The sequence below is a fragment of the Schistocerca gregaria genome, chromosome 8, assembly GCF_023897955.1.
Source record: "Schistocerca gregaria isolate iqSchGreg1 chromosome 8, iqSchGreg1.2, whole genome shotgun sequence".
Classification (NCBI taxonomy): domain Eukaryota; kingdom Metazoa; phylum Arthropoda; class Insecta; order Orthoptera; family Acrididae; genus Schistocerca; species Schistocerca gregaria.
Window position 1 is genome coordinate 222522370 of NC_064927.1, and position 20714 is coordinate 222543083.

Consider the following 20714-nt stretch of genomic DNA (forward strand, 5'->3'; position numbering starts at 1 on the left):
ACTTGATGTTCACATTTCCACTATGACAATATCTTTTCTAAACTGAACCACTTTATACAGATACATGGTGCATGTATTATGACTGCAAAGTTTCCTGTACCTTCACAGTGAGTGTACTTCTATTTGCTCTAAATAGTGAATGACGTACATCTGTCACCTCTCATCTTTTTCCTTTGCATATATTTTCCCAAGTAGTGAACAGGGCTTCCCCAGTACTGAAAACTCTCCTTACTACATCTTATTTTTGGCATTTCTGTTTGCTATATCCAGTAAGAAAACCAATGAGTAGCCTGTTATTTTCACTTCTATTTATTAATGTTAATAAGACCCACATTACATATGCTCACCTCAGATCAACTAGTGGAATGGGAAACCATGGTCTCATGACAAAAAAGTTGTGAATGAGTTTATTTGCTAATCAGTAAGATAGGATGTGTAATAAAATCGTATAGTAATTGATCTGAGTTTTAGAACTGGTACAAGTATTTTTCTCTTTTGTTTTTTTATTACATTAAATTGAAATTTCAGAAAATCGAGTACACACTATGCAAAAGATTGTCACTTATATGTGAAATTTATATCCATCTAATTAGAACTAACATTAAAACCAGTGTTGTTTCATGTAAAATAAACAGCTTTATTTCCCTTAAGAAAAATGTAACAAAGATTGAGTTCCTTCAGTGGTGAAATGAGATACTTACTTTTGTCAGCTGTAAAACATGAGCAGTCAGGAACTTCAGTACGAGCATTGTTTTTCAGCCTTTCAACATGTTCTTGCAATTCTCTTGCTGCTCCAGATGTTGGTGTGGGAGGTCCATCTCCCCAGTTCTGGCCAGTGTCTAGCTCATCTGCTGTCTGAAGACCTTGGCAGCAGCCATCACGAAGGTGTTCTGGTGCTGGCGTATCAGTTCCACCACGTCGACAACACCACGAACCTGACATATTCTCCAAAGGGGTAGGGCCTCCATCTCCTTTGAAAGGATAAGTACCTTTGGAATGAGAAGGAGACATTGGTGGTGTCTGTGGCCTCGCCTCTGTCTTCACTGATTGTCCATATGTGTTATTGTCTTGCTGTTCTGGCTTTTGCTGAAATACTCCTATACCCATTTGTTGATGAAATGATTTATTGTCCATAAATTCACCACTTTCATATCTAGTTCCAGTCTGAAAATGCCTATCACTAGGAGGTGCTTCCCCCATTCCAGTGACAGTTTTCTGACTATGCAATGATATACCTGTGTCTTGTTGACATGGAAAGATTCCTTCATTTGATTGTTGGTGAAAAGGCACTGTTTGACCTGATTGATTTCTTTCTCCTCCTTGTTGCTGATGATGATAAGTATGGACATTGGTCGCCTGGCATTTAAATCCTGCTGGAGCCTGCCGACATTGATCATACGATCCATCTGCAGGCTGAAGAGGCTTGAATGCTGTCTCCATAACCTTCTGCTGTTCCTCATATGATGTCTTGCTTTCTGGCTGACACTTAAATGCTGATTCCACACCCTGTTGACAGTTGAAGCCAACATCAATACCAGGTACACATTTGAAATTTGTGTTGCTATTATTGGACTGCTGTTGGGTCTTGAAAGTTGTGCAGCTATCTTGTTGATAATTACAGGCTTTTTCATTTCTCTGGGGACATTTAAATGGTGATTCTGCTGTTTGCTGTTTCTGGCCATTTTCAGGTTTAAAGCTTGGGTCCGTGTTGAAAGGAAAGTTAAATGTTGATTCACCAAGCTGTTGTCCCTGAAAAGTTGACTCAGTTTTCTGCTGGCATTTAAAATTTGGATCATTCTTTTGCTGATTTTTTGCTGTGGTATCATGGTTCTGTTGATACTTGAATAATGACTGGTTATTCTGATGGCAAGCAAAGTTTTCATCTTGAGGATGATGACTGTTAGAGGTGGATTCAGTGCTTTGAAGAGATTTTAGTTGTGGATCCAAATTACTTTGAGATTTAAAAGAGGCCTCTGTGGTCTGAGAACAATTGAAAATAGTATCACTATTTGACTGTTGTTTGAATGCAGGATTGACATCTTGCTGCTGACATTGAAATGTGGGCTCATTACTTTGCTGCGGAAGAGTAAATACTGCTTCTGGCTTTTGCTGACATTTGAATGCCGAATCACCACTCTGCTGTTGACTTTTAAATGGTGATTTGCTATTCTGTTTCTGACACTTATATCCCACATCAATGTTTGGTTGCACCTGGAATGCTGTCTCAATATTTTGCTGAGTTTTGAAGCCTGTATCTGTTTCTTGTTGCTGGCATTTAAAACTCATCTCTGTGTCCTTCTGTTGATCTCCTAATCCTGTCTGAGTATTTTGCTGGTGACGCTGATGTAGTGTCGTTTCACTGTTCTGCTGGCACATGAACGACGTTTCGCTATTACGCTGCTGACACTCAAATGCTGAGTTGTTGGTCTGTTGCATTTTAAAAATAGTGTCATTAGTGTGCTGTTGCAGTTGGAATGCTGCTTCATTATTTTGTTGGCACTTAAATGCCGAAACAGGATTGTTCTGTTGTCGATCAAATGCCACTTCGGCATTCACTGTGCGTTTAAATGGCACCGTTTCTCCTTGCAGTGTTTTAAATACTGATGCACCCTGACCTTTGGAAGAACTCTCTTCAAAAGATTCAGACCTATGTTGCTCCATTTTTTCAGCTGCTGCCTGAGCAGATGGCGAGTGCCAGTTGGCAGGGCTAAGACTGTTTCCACTTTTCCTTTGTTCCCTTTCATCTCCACCAGTGGCATATTTGATAAAGTTCTCCATTGCCGAGAGAGCACCAGCATCCACTTCAGGACCATTTCCCCCTACCCAATCCCACGGGAAGCCACCACCCTCAGACGTCACTGTGGACGGATGGTTCTGAGGATGGTGGCCTCGCACTAAAAAATTACCGTCAGAACTTTCATGTGGGCGATCTGTGGAAAAGGCTCCATTAAGCTGTGTTTGTGCTTGCTGGTTGTACTGTTGTTGGTTAACTTGTTGTTGTTGTTGCTGCTGCTGCTGTTTGTTAAGGATCATGGTCTTCAGTCTGCTATTCAAATTCGACCTTTCTCGAAACGGAGGTTCCCCTCCAGGCTCTGGCTCATTTCCTTCCTGCGACTGCCACCCTTGCTGCTGGCGGCTGCCCTCCCATAAGTCCCCCATGATGTTTTCCTGGCCTGGATACCTACTGGAGCTAGAGTTCTGTGAACTCTGCTGTTGATGTTGGTGTTGCATTTGGGGGTGGAGTAGGTATCCAGGCAAGGCGTTTGGGTGACCGGTAGCATTCTGTGCCTGATTACTGTAAGCATTTGCTTTATTTGTGCCACTGTTGACCAAACTGTCTGTGCCACTGGGATCCATGTGCACAGAACTGCTCCTGCTAGTGGGGGTTGTCGACGGAGGTGGTGCCATTGTCACATCCTAGAACAATGAATTTGTTGTTTATTTTGCAAACATACCATGTTTATAATTTCTAAGAAATGTACTTTGTTCATAATGTCTTAAGCACTATGTTTTGTAAGATTATTAAAATAAAGCTTTTGAAATGCACTACTCTGCACCATAAAACCATTTAAGACCTCTCTTTCTGAAACACATGAACAATAACTGAAAAGGTACAAAAATCACTTCAAAACATCACTCTACAATGCAACCTTAAGAAAAATGGGCATTGAAATCAAGCAGGAAGCTCTTTATTTAGTGAAAAACAATTAAATATTTGTGAGCCTTTTCAATCTGCTCATGTAGGCTTCCACATAGATAAGATTTTAAGATTTATTTTTGCAAGAAATACTCTGCACTGGCTGTAGAATACTTTGTAATAAAAGTCATGACCTGTTTCATGCCACTAGAAGACGCATCCTGAGGTGATAAAGATTCTTTTTAACAGGTCATTGCTGTATCTTTATCACCCGAGGATGCGTCTCCTAGTGGCATGAAACCAGTTGTGACTTTTAATAAAAAGTGTTCTACAGCCAGGGCAGATTATTTCTTACAAAATGTGGAAGTTTGACTGCAGTTGCCTGCAATTTAAAATAACATTTTAGATTTATCTCACCATCAAGAACTTTATTTAGAAGGATTCTACAAAGGATTCCTGAGAACAGATTTTCTGGGATAAAACCATTTTAAAATTAATTGTTATGTCATTTATACTGTCTCAGACTTATCATTGCAATCAGAAAGCGTTTTAATGGTCTAGGCCTTTTCAGCCAGTCACACAAAACAATATTTTGTTGACAAAAAATCATCAACAGAGGTGCCTCATTATTTGTCTGAAATATGCCATTTTCTGCCAGTTCAGCGCTGTGTAAATGGGAAGTGAACAGTAGTTTTGTGCAGAGCAGCAGTCAGATAATTGCTACAGAAAACTTAGCAGGAATCAGAAGCTGGCTGGTTGCATCCCTATCACAGAAGTACTTACATGCACATTCTGTAATGTGTAATAGGATATGTAGAAAATGTGTCCAGCTGATTTTCACTCTGGATGCATTGATCAGAGTTGCCAACAATTACATGCTGCCCTTTGGGGAAACATTCATCATCTAAGAGTAAGTTGAATAATACAGGAGATTTACAGGACTTATTAAATAACAGAGAAAGTACCTTGTTTCACAAAGTACCATTATTCCTATTAATTTTAGTATTCAAAATGTTGCTTAAGTATCCCTTGACTCATACCATGTCCCTGAAGAAACCCATCATCATCCTCCTGTTCTTAATGTCTGTTAACATGTCCCCCCCCCCCCCCCCACCTTGTTCATTATCCTTTTTATTGTGTGTGTGTGTGTGTGTGTGTGTGTGTGTGTGTGTGTGTGTGTGTGTGTGTGTGTGTGTGTGTGTGTGTGTGTGTTACTCTGTACTTATTATATGTGGACTACAGTTGGCATTCTGTGCACCAGTTTACCATCTCTGACCTGATCATCATCCTCACTACTGGTGGGGCTGTATCATCACAGGGTCTGAGTGTCACACCCTTTCTTTGAAATCTTTCCCAAGATATCCTCACCTCCTCTAGAAAGAAACTATTAGTTCTGAAAGTGAGGTACTGTGTATCACTTTCACTTTTAATTAAGCACTAGAACATAGTAATTCAACTTACAAACTTCCATTCCATGTGTGCCTACACACACACACACACACACACACACACACACACACACACACACACTCACACACACACACATATTTACATTTTCTCAGTACTGTGGTCCAACCCAAGCCCCTTCAGTCTGCAATATGTCTGTGAACTCTGAAGAGAAACTAACATACTCCAGCAGTTGCTTCAGTGCCCTGACACTACAAAATGTTTGGTTATCCTTCATCATTCCATTATTTTTATTCAGCCTTTAATACTGTGTGACACAATGTTACAGCATGAATTACCTGTGATGGGTTGTAGTTTCCATTAACGTATTCTCGTTGTTCCGAGAACTGACTACCTGGTGAGGCATCTATGTACTGGTTTCCACCATTGACAGTGCCATTTCTGTGCACACTGGCATTGGACCCTCCGCTGACTGACCCCCCGTGACCATTTACAGGACCATTGGCTGGAATGCCTGTAGCACCTGTCAAGTGAAAAAACTGGTTTCAGACTGGATCTCTGCACCGGATCTAACATTTTAAAAAAAATGGTTCAAATGGCTCTGAGCACTATGGGACTCAACTGCTGTGGTCATTAGTCCCCTAGAACTTAGAACTACTTAAACCTAACTAACCTAAGGACATCACACACATCCATGCCCGAGGCAGGATTCGAACCTGCGACCGTAGCAGTCCCACGGTTCCGGACTGCGCGCCTAGAACCGCGAGACCACCGCGGCCGGCATCTAACATTTTACATCTTATTTAAGTGACAGAGATTAAAAGGTGGTATCAATGAAAAATATGTCACATAGAAAAAACATATTAATGTTACCAAGGCAACACTTTGAATTTTTTCATATTTATGTTAAATCTTTTGTAAATTCTGTAAATGTAAAGTAACTAGGCATATTATACGGCATAAAACAAAAATAAGGACAATAAGAATACAACCTGAGAATGGTGACCCAGAGAGAGAATGAACAAATTGCTATAGAGTGAGAGGGGGGAGGGGGCAATGGAACAACTGGAAGAGGTTATGTTTCATAAAAAAAATACTCATATGTCATTGACTAATGGTAAAATGGGATTGGGTAAACAGGAGCTCTAAAATAAACTGAAGTGTGAGAAAGAGGGAAAAAAATTCAATGGAAAGAGGAATTCTGCCTTATGCTAAATGTTAATATGTAACAACAATTTTACAGTTAGAAAATAAAAAAAAACAACCCACTGGAAATAGCACAAAATGTGATGAAACATTTCTGGGTGAAACAAAGCAGAAAAAAAAGGTGTCTTGCATAAGGCGCAATTCCTCTTCCCATTTTTTAGCAAGCACGGACATAACAAGAAGAACTGAAACGCCACAAGATGATTAGAAATATTCAAAGAAGTGAAAGGAATGTAAGACACGGTGGTAAGTTATCATAAGATAAGCTTTAGTTTGGATCACAAAATTTTTGTATCAGGGCTTTAAGTTGTACTTATCAATAATTGGAAGAGTGTGATGCATAAAAGGGACTCAAAATTTTTTCTATTAGAAAGCAGCAGCAGAACTGTGCACTATGGCCTGTATATTAATTATTGTGCCTTGGTTACCTATTTTTCTATGACAGATATGTGCTGGTATATGTCTACATGGATGCTGTATGCTGTTGCACTAGTCCACACCATACACAATGAACTGACAGTATTTGATAGTTCTACATTCCACAGAAGCATACAAGGACATGATGGAGCCATAAATATTTAGAATACTACACTACTAGAGCTTTGCAAGCACCTAGATCGTAGACAATCTGGACCACATAACTGCAGAGTTTATATGGACATTGGAACTGTAGTAACAATTTTATCAATTACTTAAACAGTTTTCAATTGTTGTGGCTTTTCTGTATTTTAATGAGCTGTAATTGCCTTCAGTGTACTATCTACTTCAGAATGTCTATTTATGATTACTACAAAATGTTGTAGATAATGATTTAGTACTTCTCAGAGAAACTCTCCCTTAATGAATTACAATTAAAGAGATGAACAGAGTACCAGTGGCAGAAGAAGTGACACTGATCTATCAAAACTAATGATTACCTGTATTCCATTGATATTTTCCACAGCTGGTGTGTCAGAAATAGCACGTATGCCTCACCTGAATGGTTTGCCTGTTGGGGTGAAGGCTGCGGGGTGTGAGGCTGCGAGTATGAGCCACGAGGCGCCTGAGCCTGTGCCGGTGACGAGGGGGGCCTGCTGCCGTATTGTTGCTGCGGTGCCTGCTGGGGCTGCTGTTGTGGTGCCTGTTGTTGTTGTGGTTGCGGTTGGAACACAGCAGCGGTCGGGGGTTGCTGATCGAATACTGCCGTCTGCGACTGCTGTGGCTGGTAACTTACTGAAATGTTAATAAAACTCTTCAAGTTTGCATGTGTGCAACATAACAAATTTTATATAAAATCGTACAAATATTCATTAATAGTAAGTAACTTCTGTAGACTAGCAGATTTGAGATTTGTGTAAATACTTTTGCTCATGATCATTCTTACCTGTTGGTTGATGGTAGGCAGTGTATTGTGTATGGTGGTGATATCTCAGATCATCCAGTTGTGGAGGTAACTGTTGAATGAACTGTCCTTGGGGTGTCCATGCAGCTGGAAACAAACAACAGTTGTTGAACATACTTTGTACATCCTTCTTACAATTTTCTTCTCCCTTCTTACTAAGCTTATTTTTAGTATAATCAGCAAAAAATGTAACAAAGTGCCACATACTTTCAGGACAGTGTTCCTGAACATATGCTAGGAGTGACCACTTCAGTTTTATGATTTTATGATGTAATCCTAAATATTTTTACATTTAAATCTTTTGATGTGTGCATGAATTAGATACTATATTTTGTTATGTCTTCTATTTCCATTAATACAAGATTTTGTAATAATGATCATTAAAGAGGATGCTACTGTGTCCAGTGTAAGCAATGAGCATAGCTGTGTAGGTCCCTTTAAGCAGCTAGCTCAATTACATTTCTACCTTTGGTCTGACAAGTACTCTTCATTCATATGTGCAGATACTGCAGTTTTAGTGCCTGGATTTATGAGTACACAGGGCTTTAATACTAGGTAAGTTGATGAAAATGAGCTCATCTGTATGTTTTTACTTATATAGTTGGCCAGATGTAGTATGTTATAGCGCAGTCTGATGATTTTCCTGTTGTTTTATCTACAACACTAATGATGGTCACACAGCAGTTGAAATTGATTTAATACAGAAATAAGTATCTCTGCTTCAACAACCAATGCTGACCTTCCTTTTGTTATTAACATTGTAACGAAGTATAAGCATTATACTGATTTATACATGGTACTGGCCTCTTTTAATTTATACTACACTGATCTACTTTCCAGTATTTTAACAACATATGAAGTGAACAACATAATCAAACACAACATTGGTGTGTCTTTTATTCCATTTAAAATAATCCTTTATATGAGAATATACATCTAGAGTAAAGTAATTTGGCCGGCCGCAGTGGTCTCGCGGTTCTAGGCGCGCAGTTCGGAACCGTGCGACTGCTACGGTCGCAGATTCGAATCCTGCCTCGGGCATGGATGTGTGTGGTGTCCTTAGGTTAGTTAGGTTTAAGTAGTTCTAAGTTCTAGGGGATTCATGACAACATCAGTTGAGTCCCATAGTGCTCAGAGCCATTTGAACCAAGTAAAGTAATTTGTTTGGACTTTGGTCATCTGACATCCAGCGTTGCCAGTTTCCCATTACTGGTTTTCCAAAGCTATTAAGCAAAGTATTTGTATGAAATCTTTGTATTAATCTGCTACTTTCATAATATAGAGAGGTGAATGGTAGCAATTCTTCATTTTTCATGAAATTTCAGTTTTTAAACAAAGGTTGAGGCAATTGATAGATTCATAATATATTTATATAGAACTTTCAATATAGTACAGCTGACTTTCTGTTCTCAACACAACTACTAGCTTTCACATTTGGATAATTAACTTCATAATAACACATCATTTTGGACGTATATACAGGTTATTATAATCACTTTGCTCTGCTGTTGCTCAGAGGCAAAACACTATCCAAACCTTAAAGCTAACTGGAAGTTCTTCAAATCTTGCAACTCTATTACTCTGCACTTGTTTAATTACTTTCCATTTGAGCATGTGTAAGATGTTTTAAAATCTTTCCTCACAAATACAATTAGAGTTTAATCAAATGTTGCCTCATAAATAACAACTTACCAACACCATTTGGATCGCCAGCAGCTGCTGGGTGCCAGACAGAGTTAGTGTAGCGTTCCCTCAGGGGTGGTGCAAATGCTGCCTCAATCATGCCAGTGGCTGGCTGCTGTTGCTGCTGCTGTTGCTGCTGCTGTCCAGGCACACCTACTGGGGTGGCCGAGTTCCCGTAGAATGGCATCACGGTGGGTGCCTGCTGGTAACAAATATTACACTTTATCCAGGCAGAGTCATTACAGGCATTCATTGTGAGGAAAATGGTTGAAAAGCTTAATGTGACTACCATGGAAATATTAATTAATTATATGACACTAACTGTAACAAAACTCATGAAACAGTTTGTAACCTACAACAAATCAGTAGCACGAGCAAGAATTTTCGTAAAAGGAGACCTTCACTTAGAGAAAAAATGAATGCAAAGATGGTGCTTTTGCTAATCTTTCTTTCTTCGATGGATTTCTTAATGTAAAATTGTATTGGTCAAAACAGAAGACACCACATCACAGAAGACAACCAAAACAATCTGTATTTACACGTCATATATACACTCCGCAACATTTGTATACAGCTTTACACAGTTATTTGTATTTTGGCAATAGTAGCTATAATTACAGTGCAGAAGATTTGTGCCCATACTTTTAAGAGAACACAGAGAACTAACGGCTACATGGTTCTGACTAGTGCAAAAACTCCTTACAGAACCTGTATATGCAGATGACAGCCCAAGAAAATTTCTGGCCAATGATAACTCCAGCAATTAATCAAACTTTTAACCATACTTTTACACAAAAAGTTGCTTCTAAAAATGTGTGACAATTTTAAACTATCAGCTTCTACGTTCTCGAATACATAACCACGGAGTGAGAAGCCATTAAATTTCAACTTAACTCATGTGCACCACTAGCATGAGGAGAATATTAGTTTGTCTACTTGTACTACTGGTCAGTCTATTAACACAAGCACACCGTAATACTGGCAAAGAAAACGATCTGCAAGTTGTGATTATCATAGCTTTTACACCAAGAAAATTCCACCTTTTGAAGCTGGAGTTTAACATTCCACTGAAAATGAGCCCACTAGAGATGGGGTTCAAACTGAACAATAATGAGAGTACATCATAGTATTTACCTTAAGTACTTTAGAGTGACAATGGAAAAGCTAAATATGGATAGCCAAAGAGGAACTAGAACTCCAACCTTCCTGATGTAATTCTAGTGCCTTAACTACAACAGCTGCAAATTGTTGTTTGTCTGATGCCTGTAAACAACAAATATTACACTACAGTATTTTCTCTTCCATTATCATCCACAGTAGCTCTCACACTAAGCATTCTTATGGGAGCATATCAGAATGCAATCACTGTAAAGTACCATGGGTACAGTGACCTTATTACCCTGATGTGCTCCTCATTTTGCTCAACAAGAGAGCAGCCCCTGGGCAATGGTGTCAAATGCTTATTGTGCAAATATTAGGAACATATGTAAATCGAGAACTGGCATATTCTCCACTAACACAATAATGAAAAGATCTCAAAGAAAACCAATGATCGAGGCTGACCTTTCAATTGATACATGAGAGTTGTAAAATTTGTGCTACCAAGCCTTAAACCTTTATTTCCTAATTTCTTAACGTATAGCCTACCCCCATGAATGGAAATCTCAAATCTTGGAGAGAAGTAAGTGGAGGTAAGAAGACAAGTATGCATAATGTCAGAGTTTTTCCAGAGATATTCTCTGAGTTTAAGGGAACTGTGAGCTCTAGGGGCTCATTACAAAGTAATATTGTACTTGTGACTCATTTGGTTTGTTACCATAATTACCTTGATTTATGCCTTCATAACAGTGAAAAAGACGTAATATGCAATCACCAATAGTGAAACATAAAACACTATGTAATGCAACAACCCTTAGTTGCAAAAATGCTGTAATATGGTTGCTGTCGTTGAGGGAACAGATCACCATAGTGTACTTGTGCTATTCTTCCAAAGGATTCGGTGAATCCGTATACAAAATGCATATCGGCCACCTTGCCATTAGTAAACTTATCCTTACTGTGTGTATAACAACATGCAACTAATGCTGATATAGTTATAACTGGGTGTTGTGGGACGTCCTTAGGTTAGTTAGGTTTAAGTAGTACTAAGTTCTAGGGGACTGATGACCATAGATGTTAAGTCCCATAGTGCTCAGAGCCATTTTTTTAATGCTGATATAAAAACAAACCCAAGCAGTAGTGAATGCGAGCTTGTGGGCAAAGGGTAAAGTGGGCGTTACTGTTCTTGGGATTACTTAATAAAGCGATAAACTATATATAATCGTACATGTGGCAGAGATATGATCCTCAAGAAATGGTCAGTCGATAACTTTACCAAAAACAGTAAAACATTAGAAAAATTTACTGCCTGAGGAAAGAATTGAAGTATCCAGAAGGGGAGGAGGACACAAAATGAAAGTTTAAGGTATATCATCCTCGATAGCCTTGATACTGGCACTGTGACAGAGTTGACATCTGAGGTGGTCACCCATACGTTCTGTTGGAGACGATCAAGGTAGCTCGCTGGGTACAGGAGTACCTCAAAATCGAGGAGACAGCTCACAGGAACATCCAGTACGTGTGGCTGAGCAGTGTCTTGTTGAAAAATGGCACTACAATATTGTCGCACGAGAGGTAACACGTGAGGACGCAGGATGTCCGTGACATGCCGTTGTATTGACAGTACCAGCCGGGACCTGAAGTCATACCCGATGGATCCCCCCCACCGTTACATCAACAATAACGCGTCGCTGTGCCTCTCAAAAACCTTCCCCATGTCGCCGCCATACTCGCCAGCAATGGTCATTTCGGGTAATGCAGAACTGTCATTCACTGACGATGACAATTCGACTACTTTCATCAGCAGTCCACGTCTGTCACGGCACCATTCCACCGCAGCCATTTGTGTTCTGGTGTTAACGGCAGCCTACACGTGGAACACTATTCCGTAGACTGGCAGTTGCTAGTCTCTGACCGATGGTGTAAGGTGACACAGAATGTTTTCTGGTGCCAAGAGCAGATGTGAAAGGGTTACGGTGTGGTCGGCGCACTATACAGCGATTCGCCCATTGCGGTTGTGAGACGCGATCGACCGGAACCTCGGCGACGAGTAATTCCTGTTCTCACCTTCCCATGAAGTCCAACATCGGGCAACTGTCACATCTGAATGCCCCACAAGCCTGTACACTGAACGATTCGACCAGCTGAGCAAATGGAGAATCACAACGAGGCGCCATTCAAACTGTGTCAGGTGCTGATAACAGCGATTCATACGAGTACGCGGCATCTCTGTGTTCTTCGCCGGCCGGGGTGGCCGAGCGGTTCTAGGCGCTATAGTCTGGAACCGCGCGACCGCTACGGTCGCAGGTTCGAATCCTGCCTCGGGCATGGATGTGTGTGATGTTCTTAGGTTAGTTAGGTTTAAGTAGTTCTAAGTTCTAGGGGCCTGATGACCTCAGAAGTTAAGTCCCATAGTGCTCAAAGCCATTTGAACCATTTTTGTGTTCTTCAGAGTGATCCCTCACTATCTGCCGTTGTTCTTACCCCTTTTATACACTATTAGGCCTGATAGTAGCACTGAACACATCAACATTAAAGGACTCTGGTGGCTATTCCACCTCAACTCTAATCATTCACAGACTCACCGACGGCGTTTACTGCACAATGTGTATTAAAAAAAAAAAAAGTAATAATGACACAGTCGTCGTTTTCGCCAACTCTCAACCAAATTATGTAGGTAGGTCTAATAAACAACATGATCTAATCCGCCAACCACGAGAACTAAAGACTTATTATAAATAGAACACAAGGCCAAGGTCTATAACTAAAATAGACAAACTAAATCTTTCCAGATGCCACTTACAAAACATAAACGTATGACTCTACACGTCACAGAATCTACCGATGGCTCGCAGTGTTCATTAGACTGTTGTTGTCAACGGCAAGTACCGTGAGTGAATGAAAGACGGTTGTTTCCAAACAAGACGCAGCATGGCACACGCTGTCGACATTTGCACTGTCGCTCGGGTATTTCCTATGCAATGCAGATACAAGATAAATGGGGAGAGGGGGAAGAAATCAGACGAAATGCGATTACTCTCTACCGTGCAATCGAAGACCATGGGAACCTTGTGCCAAAATAATCGGAAAATATCTCTGACGACCTTCGAATTATCCTCGCTGGAGTTTGTGTTTACGCTGTACACACCTTACTCGCCCAGTTTGCCACAAAAATAAGAAACAGCCTGTATACCACGTATACTTGGGTTCCTCATTGTTCACAACCCCATTCCCCTAACACTTTCCTCTCAAAGTGTAAGAATAGTACTGCGACCAAACAGGAGAAAGCCATTATCTCTGTCGCTACTTTAAAATTCGGACGTATCGACCAAGACATCACCGGCACCTGGAGACGGCTCATTTTTCATTTGAAAGCAATCTAGCGAGCCGACAGCTGCACGCAGGGCGAACCATCGCTCAGCTGCCATTTGCCAAGCCAGCCAAGATATACGATGGCTCCCGTCTTTAACTGCCGCACCAGCCGGCTACCCTCGCGAACTGTTCGCAGGAGCTGCAACTTCCGTGCATATTTCAGAGCCGCAGGTGAATTACAGCGTGAGGAAAAAAACAGCCCATATCTCCTCAGTTGCCGACTTTCGGAAGCTGACCTGTATGAGGTCATAGTTCCTCTCTTTACCTGTACAAATAAAGCATTTCGTATCGGACAAAGAGGCGTGAAATCTTCTCGTACATTTCCATTTTCGCGCTAACAGAATTACGGTAGTTGCAGTACTCAGCGACTTAAGAATTTTGACCCCGTTTACTCTATGGACTAGGTTCGTCAAAATAGCTCAACCCAGTATTACCCGATTATTTCGTTCAAATGTTTCGACAGACAATTCTGGTTAATACAGTTTTGTTTTTGGTTACGATCCTCAGCTAGAATGAGCACTGGTTTTAAATTTAAGGAGTCAAAAACAGATTCCAGGTACTATGCAGAAATAGAATTAATACAAAAACGAACAACGTGCGTTGCAAAAATTGTCTTTTCGTAAATGTCATCTTTCTGTATTTCCACTTGCGTGGAACAGATTGAAAATTTACCTGGGAGACAATCTTCATAATAGAAACTAGAATCGTATCCAGCATCACAAGTCGAATGGTAGCGAATATAGATGAGGTGGCCAAACTATGAGTAACTACAAACATCTAACCTTCCTGAATCAACGTGTAATGTTTTCATGGAACTTCGAAGCGTGTTTACGCCCGTACAGCGTTCTGTATTTGAAGCCTTGTGTGATAAAGCTGAAGCTCAAATCTTTATCGGCAGCTGGTTTCTAAGATATCGCTGGTTTGCTTCTTTGCGATATACTTTCCAAGTGATAAGATTTTCCAGCGCCACTCTCCAGCGCAAGCAAACAGAAAGGATACTGACTTATATCAACTATAAGCAAACCAACATGGACTTCTAATGGTTGTCGAGGTATTCGGATTTGAATATCACGACACAGTGCAATAGCTGAAATGTTGGGAAGTGTATATCTTCGAGGGAGGACGCGAGTATGTATTACTTAACATCTGCAAGCGTACACAAATGTGATTGTTCTCGACCGTTCCAGACTCAAACGAGTGCCCAAGTTTCTTTCTTGTCGAATTTAATGAATGTTGAGGAACGAAAATATATTTTTTAGCTCTTATACGAAAAAGTATGCCCCTTTCTTTCACTTTTCTTATTCGCACCCAAATACCTACGAGACGCACCAACTATTCTCTTCAAGAAGGCCTCAAGCGTAAGTTAATTCTCAAAATTCCTTAACGCATATTCTTCTCCACGGATCACATCTTCAAGATTCTTCCCACAATCTATAACCGTGGAATCTTCGTAGCAGTGTTACTGGACCCCAGTTTTCCGTTGAATTCATGAGCACAGTGCTGTACCAAAAGAAGTGACATATTAAACATACGTCGCTGACTAACTCACAGTCTACAGTGTTTTTGCGCTTACATTCATCAGTTTAAAACGATGAAACAGTAGTTCTCGGTATCTAAGTTGCGAATGTCTTATGTGGATACACACAGCAGCCTGATCCCGTTGTTACCGAAGGGCCGGCCGAGCGGTTCTAGGCGCTACAGTCTGGAACTTTGCGACCGCTGCGGTCGCAGGTTCGAATCCTGCCTCGGGCATGGATGTGTGTGATGTCCTTAAGTTAGTTAGGTTTAAGAAGTTCTAAGTTCTAGGGGACTGATGACCTTAGAAGTTAAGTCTCATAGTGCTCAGAGCCATTTGAGCCATTTTGTTACCGAAGGCTGACACAACACGGAATGGAATATTGAGCGAATTCGACAGTAATACCGAGAACTTAATGTTCTCCACTAAAGATGACGCTATCTCGAAGAAGATAACTGCCTGACATTTAGTAGATATCTGGGGGTTAGAAAATTTGTGCTACCAAGACTTGAACGTCGATTTCATAATTTCTTTTGACCGCTGCTAACGAATAGTCTGCCCCATTAATGGAAATGTCGAATTTTAGAGAGGGGCATCCGGAGATACGAAGACAAAGTACGAAATATTTGTCGCCATATGGTAACTGGTATGCATAGCGTCAGACGTTTTCCAGGGATAGTTTCTGAGTTTAAAGTAACTGTGGCCTCTAGTGGCTCGTTGCAGAATAATAATGTACTTATGATTCATTTGATTTGTTGCCGTAATTATCTTGCTTTTTGGAAAATCCCTACAGCGAAAAAGATTTAATATGCAGTCACCAGTTGCGAAACATAAAGTAATGCAACAACTCTTAGATGTAAAAATACTGTGACATAGTTGTCGTCGCTGAGGGAACAGTTCAGCATAGCGTAGTTATGTCGCTCTTCCAAAGCATTCAGTAGAACAATATGCAAAGTGCATATCGGTCAGCTCTCCATTAGTAAACCTATCCACACAGTATAGCTGTTAACTGACACAGTCGTAAAAACAAACCCGAGCAGTACTGAATGCGATCTTGAGGGCAAAAACTGCATTCCAGCTTGTAAGTCCGAAACGTGATTAAAAGAACAGTTTTCCCAACGCTTGGTCGGTACACGAAGAAGTGTTGTATGGCTGTCAGGAAATCCAAACATCGATATATATATATATATGTGTGTGTGTGAGCATGAATGACATTTCATAAACTTTATTAAGTAACGAGACATTCAAGTAATTATATTTGTAAAGAAACTATGTACTTTTCGTCGCAGTATTACAGAGCTCTGGAAAACAGGAATACATTGATACCACCGTCGTTTATGTTCACAGACTGAAAAATAGGTCCCATATTTGCTGTGTCTAAAACGAATTTCTTCGAAAAAACATATATATTTACTGCCAAACCTATAGACTAAACTCGACTATCAACCTCTCATCGATATATTATCTCCTTTACGCTTTACCTTTCTTTATAACCTTGTTTCGATATTCGAATCATTTATGGAATCGTAGCTCAGACACGCTTGATGAGTGCATTGTTTGTTTACCCCATCAAAGTTCGATAGTTACGTCCAGTATGAACCAGCGCACAAGGAAAGAGAGAGAATACGACTCAAGGCACTGAATCTTATAAACAGTGCCCCGTCCATCTTTATCTACAAATGTGCAAGTAAGAAAGACTGCTGTGTCGTCCACAATTCACAGCACGGGTCATAGTCTACCAGTATCAGCCTCTACCTCCACTCGTGAACTGATGAGCAGGAAGAGCGGTTTGCCGATATGTTTATTTGCAATGCCGAAATTCTTTGTTTTTCCTTAGTAAAAATTTCCATATCTGTCCTGTAGCGACTCCTATTGAATATTTCTATAAAGCTCTCGTGAAATCGAAGAAAACAAGCGCCGAAGTTCGTCTGTTATTCTGCATTTGTGAGGATCCGCGAGAAGGAAGAATTTTCTATCACTGTTATCTCTTCAACAATACTAGAAATATACTTCTGTGATGACAGAGATTGATTGGAGATGTTTAAACTAAAGAACTGTTTTTCGCCTTCTTACGGACATGAAATTATATTTTGCTAATGTTAAAGGTCAGCTGATAGTCGCAGTACTATCCACTGATTATTTGTAGGTCTTTCTGTATTTCGCTTCAATTTTCTGATAATAGATCTCCCTAGAAACAATTGCATCGCCCGTCGGTTTCTGGGTCTCTTGACTGGCGTTATCTGAAATAAATGTTGTCATTCATTTCATGGAACACTGATTTGAACAAAAAAAAGAAAAAAACAAAAAAAATTATGAGGTAACGCAGAGTACTTTTAAGAAATGACACCAGGACATTGTTAAAGAGGAAACAGCTCCTTGTGCTGGCCCTGACGGAGGCAGTGCTGTGAGTAATTGTGCGATAAGAAGCGTGCAGACGTGCGAATGTCCCGCGGCGTGGCTGTGCAGTGTTAAGCGCTCCCCTGCGGTTCCCCGGGGGTCGGCTTGCGGGAGGCCGGTGAGCGCTAGCGCTCCTGCTCCGGTTCCTGTTCCTTCCTTTGCCCGGGCTGCGGCCGAACCTCATAAACCGCTGTTCCGCTCCTCTCGCGCCCCACCGCTCCTACCATCCGCCCCCACCCCCTCAGCGCAACCTGTCCTTACCCCCCACCACCGGGTACTGCGCTCCCCTCCCCGCGGCGCTGATGGGTCTCTTTCCGTATCCCCACCACCACGGCCAGCCACTTTCCCCGCAAATTACTGGCGAACCCATCTGGCAACAGCGCACGCATAATGACGCGCTTGCGGCTTGCCAGGGCAGCCAACTTACAACGCGGAAGAGAGCGACAGTATACCGCACGGATATCTTGCGCGTCACCAGGGAACGAAATTTTTGCATTATAAAACTGAAGTTTTACAGATGCAAATGGAAAGAAGACTAAGGCAAAAAATAGATCAATCAACTTAGACAGTTTCTGCCACACGTAAAGAGTAGATCACCGAATTATATGCGTGCGAAAACCGTAATTCATGTAGTCATCAAAATAAACATGATGCAGAATTTAGTGCGCGAGAAGCGAACAGAAATTCTTATCGACCACCTGCAGCGACCGTGACTCGTTGAGAGCAACAGGAGGGGGTAACCTGGAGTGCTACAATCGATCACTCCTATGACGTCATAGAAGAGAAGCACGAGCAAAAGGCGAAGGACGTGCGGACATGGGAAAGGAACAGGATGGCCGCCCTGCTGTCGATGGCGGCGCTCGTGCGGGCCGCAGCGGTGGTGGGAGAAGGGTGCGCAGCCACGGAGCGAAGGAGGGCCCCCGAAGAACTTAATAGGGGGTAGCGAAAAAAGTCTCTTCACTCTTGGTCCAATTTAACATTCACTCCATTTTCACCATGACACAGACTCAACACGGATACGTCCGTGTGAAGGGACTTTGAAAATTCTCATGTAGAACCGGCACCATCGTTCTAAAAGTGTGCGGTACTTCCACATTTTCTCGTCGAAATGAATATTCGTTAAGTTTACAGATTTTTTTCTTCTTCTAGATTTTGCTTATGCGCGCTTCCTTTAAACAAAGCCATTTGAGATCATCTGTAATATCTTTCCTCCTTATGAGTTGTTTCCCTTTAGCGCTTCTAATCTGATACCACGCAAGATGTAGCTATACATATTTTTTATAATACTCCTCTTAACTCCATGTTAGAGGAATATTATGTAAGAAAATACGAAATGGAAGACCAATCGTTAACAAGAACAGAACTTGTCGCTACATTTACACCCTCACTCGCAAGACACCTTACGGTGTATCGTGGGGGTACGAGGGCGTGCTCAAAAGTAACGCCTCCGAATTTTTTATTGTTCTCATTATTGGTTGAAGTATTACATGTCATGTATATTATTCGCGCGACTAAGCACCTTCTAGATCTCATCATTCGAGAAAATACCAAACTTCTCCAGTAGGACGGAGCTGGAACTATTTAGGCAGCGCCGCGCAGAAGAATTTGGCAGTTCCCATTTGAATAGCGATCAGATAAGACGATTCTTTCTCAACGAATACGAACAATTTATTTCTAAAAGTAATGCGAACAACGAGTGCAAGCTTGTTCCAGTTGTTTGAAGCGTATATAAGGCGTAAAGTGCAATGTGATGTCTACTTCGATGAATAAAGTGTTATTGTCGACCGGTTAGCGTGTAATAAACTTATCTTACCACTGCTTACTAAAATGCCTAAACATAGAAAGAGAAAATGTCACTTTTCGGATGATTATACAAAGAGCGGTCTTTTGTCAAGAAAAGACGTACGGATAAGGAAGCGTAGCGTGAGATTTGTACCTCTTACACATCAGAAACTCATGGAGAGAAGTCAGATGTTAGGCTTCACATTTCTACGGATACAAACAGATTCGGGGTAGTATCGACATCAAAGCCGAATGTTACATTCATGGTTAAAGAGGATATCCCATAAGAATTGCTCGATGCTTCTGCAGAACTAACAAGAGCTTATAAAGTTGTTGACGATCATCAGTCCTTCAGTTTTCTTGACTGTACCTTAAATATGAGTCCCGCATCCTATCTTGACTCCTAAGTCTGCGCAAAGCAGTCTGCAAGGTTAGCAGGAGAGCTTCTGTGAAGTTTGGAAGGTAGGAGATGAGGTACTGGCGGAATTAAAGCTGTGAGGACGGGGCGTGAGTCGTGCTTGGGTAGCTCAGTTGGTAGAGCACTTGCCCGCGAAAAGCAAAGGTCCCGAGTTCGAGTCTCGGTCCGGCACACAGTTTTAATCTGCCAGTAAGTTTCATACCAGCGCACACACCGCTGTAAAAATATTCTCGCACCACACTTCGTGCCCGAATGCACACAAGATTTGCAAGAAGTTTCATTTTACGCAATAGGCACCGATGCATCAGACCACAAGTCTCAATACTCTACGGAAACTAAAGGGATCCTACAGAAGCCGTTTGATTCGCTGAAAAACGAAACATCAGAGACAATTGCAAAATTTTGTCTAGACACTTAAGCTGCAAACTGCATTAGATAAATTAATCGCTTTTCGTGGAGACAACATCAGTACCAACTTCGGAGAGCTTCATCGACACGGCCATCGGATTGTGTTTCACCAAATTAAAGAAGAACTAGGAAAACTGTAAAAGGAATTGGGTGCCCTGCCCATAACCTCCACAATACTATATCAAGCGCTGGTGGAGTCTTAACTGTCGACAATGAAATAACCGCCAAGAAAATACTTAATTATTTTTCAATATACACAGTAAGGACAGAGAAGCTGACAGAGTTCTGATTATACGCAGATGTCGATCATCAGATCCTTCTGTCTCACTCATAAACAAGATGCCTCTCATCAACGTCCGCAGTTGAGAGAATTGTTAAGCTCTGGATTTCATTAAAACAACTTTTTGAC

At 41.1% G+C, this 20714-nt stretch overlaps 1 protein-coding gene across 8 annotated transcripts in view; it reads right to left on the reverse strand.

Moving 5' to 3' along the window:
• LOC126285408 (DNA N6-methyl adenine demethylase) overlaps positions 1 to 20714 on the reverse strand; it is a 452634-nt gene that overhangs the window by 17069 nt on the left and 414851 nt on the right. For 6 of the 8 annotated variants that reach the window (XM_049984759.1, XM_049984761.1, XM_049984763.1 and 3 more), the window contains 5 exons: positions 9324 to 9516; positions 7614 to 7718; positions 7226 to 7462; positions 5383 to 5567; positions 702 to 3417 (listed from right to left, as the gene is read on the reverse strand). In XM_049984759.1, the coding sequence (XP_049840716.1) occupies positions 702 to 3417; positions 5383 to 5567; positions 7226 to 7462; positions 7614 to 7718; positions 9324 to 9516 (3436 nt within the window). The remainder of the gene's footprint in view (positions 1 to 701; positions 3418 to 5382; positions 5568 to 7225; positions 7463 to 7613; positions 7719 to 9323; positions 9517 to 20714) is intronic. The other 2 variants (XM_049984764.1, XM_049984760.1) reach the window with 1 other exon arrangement.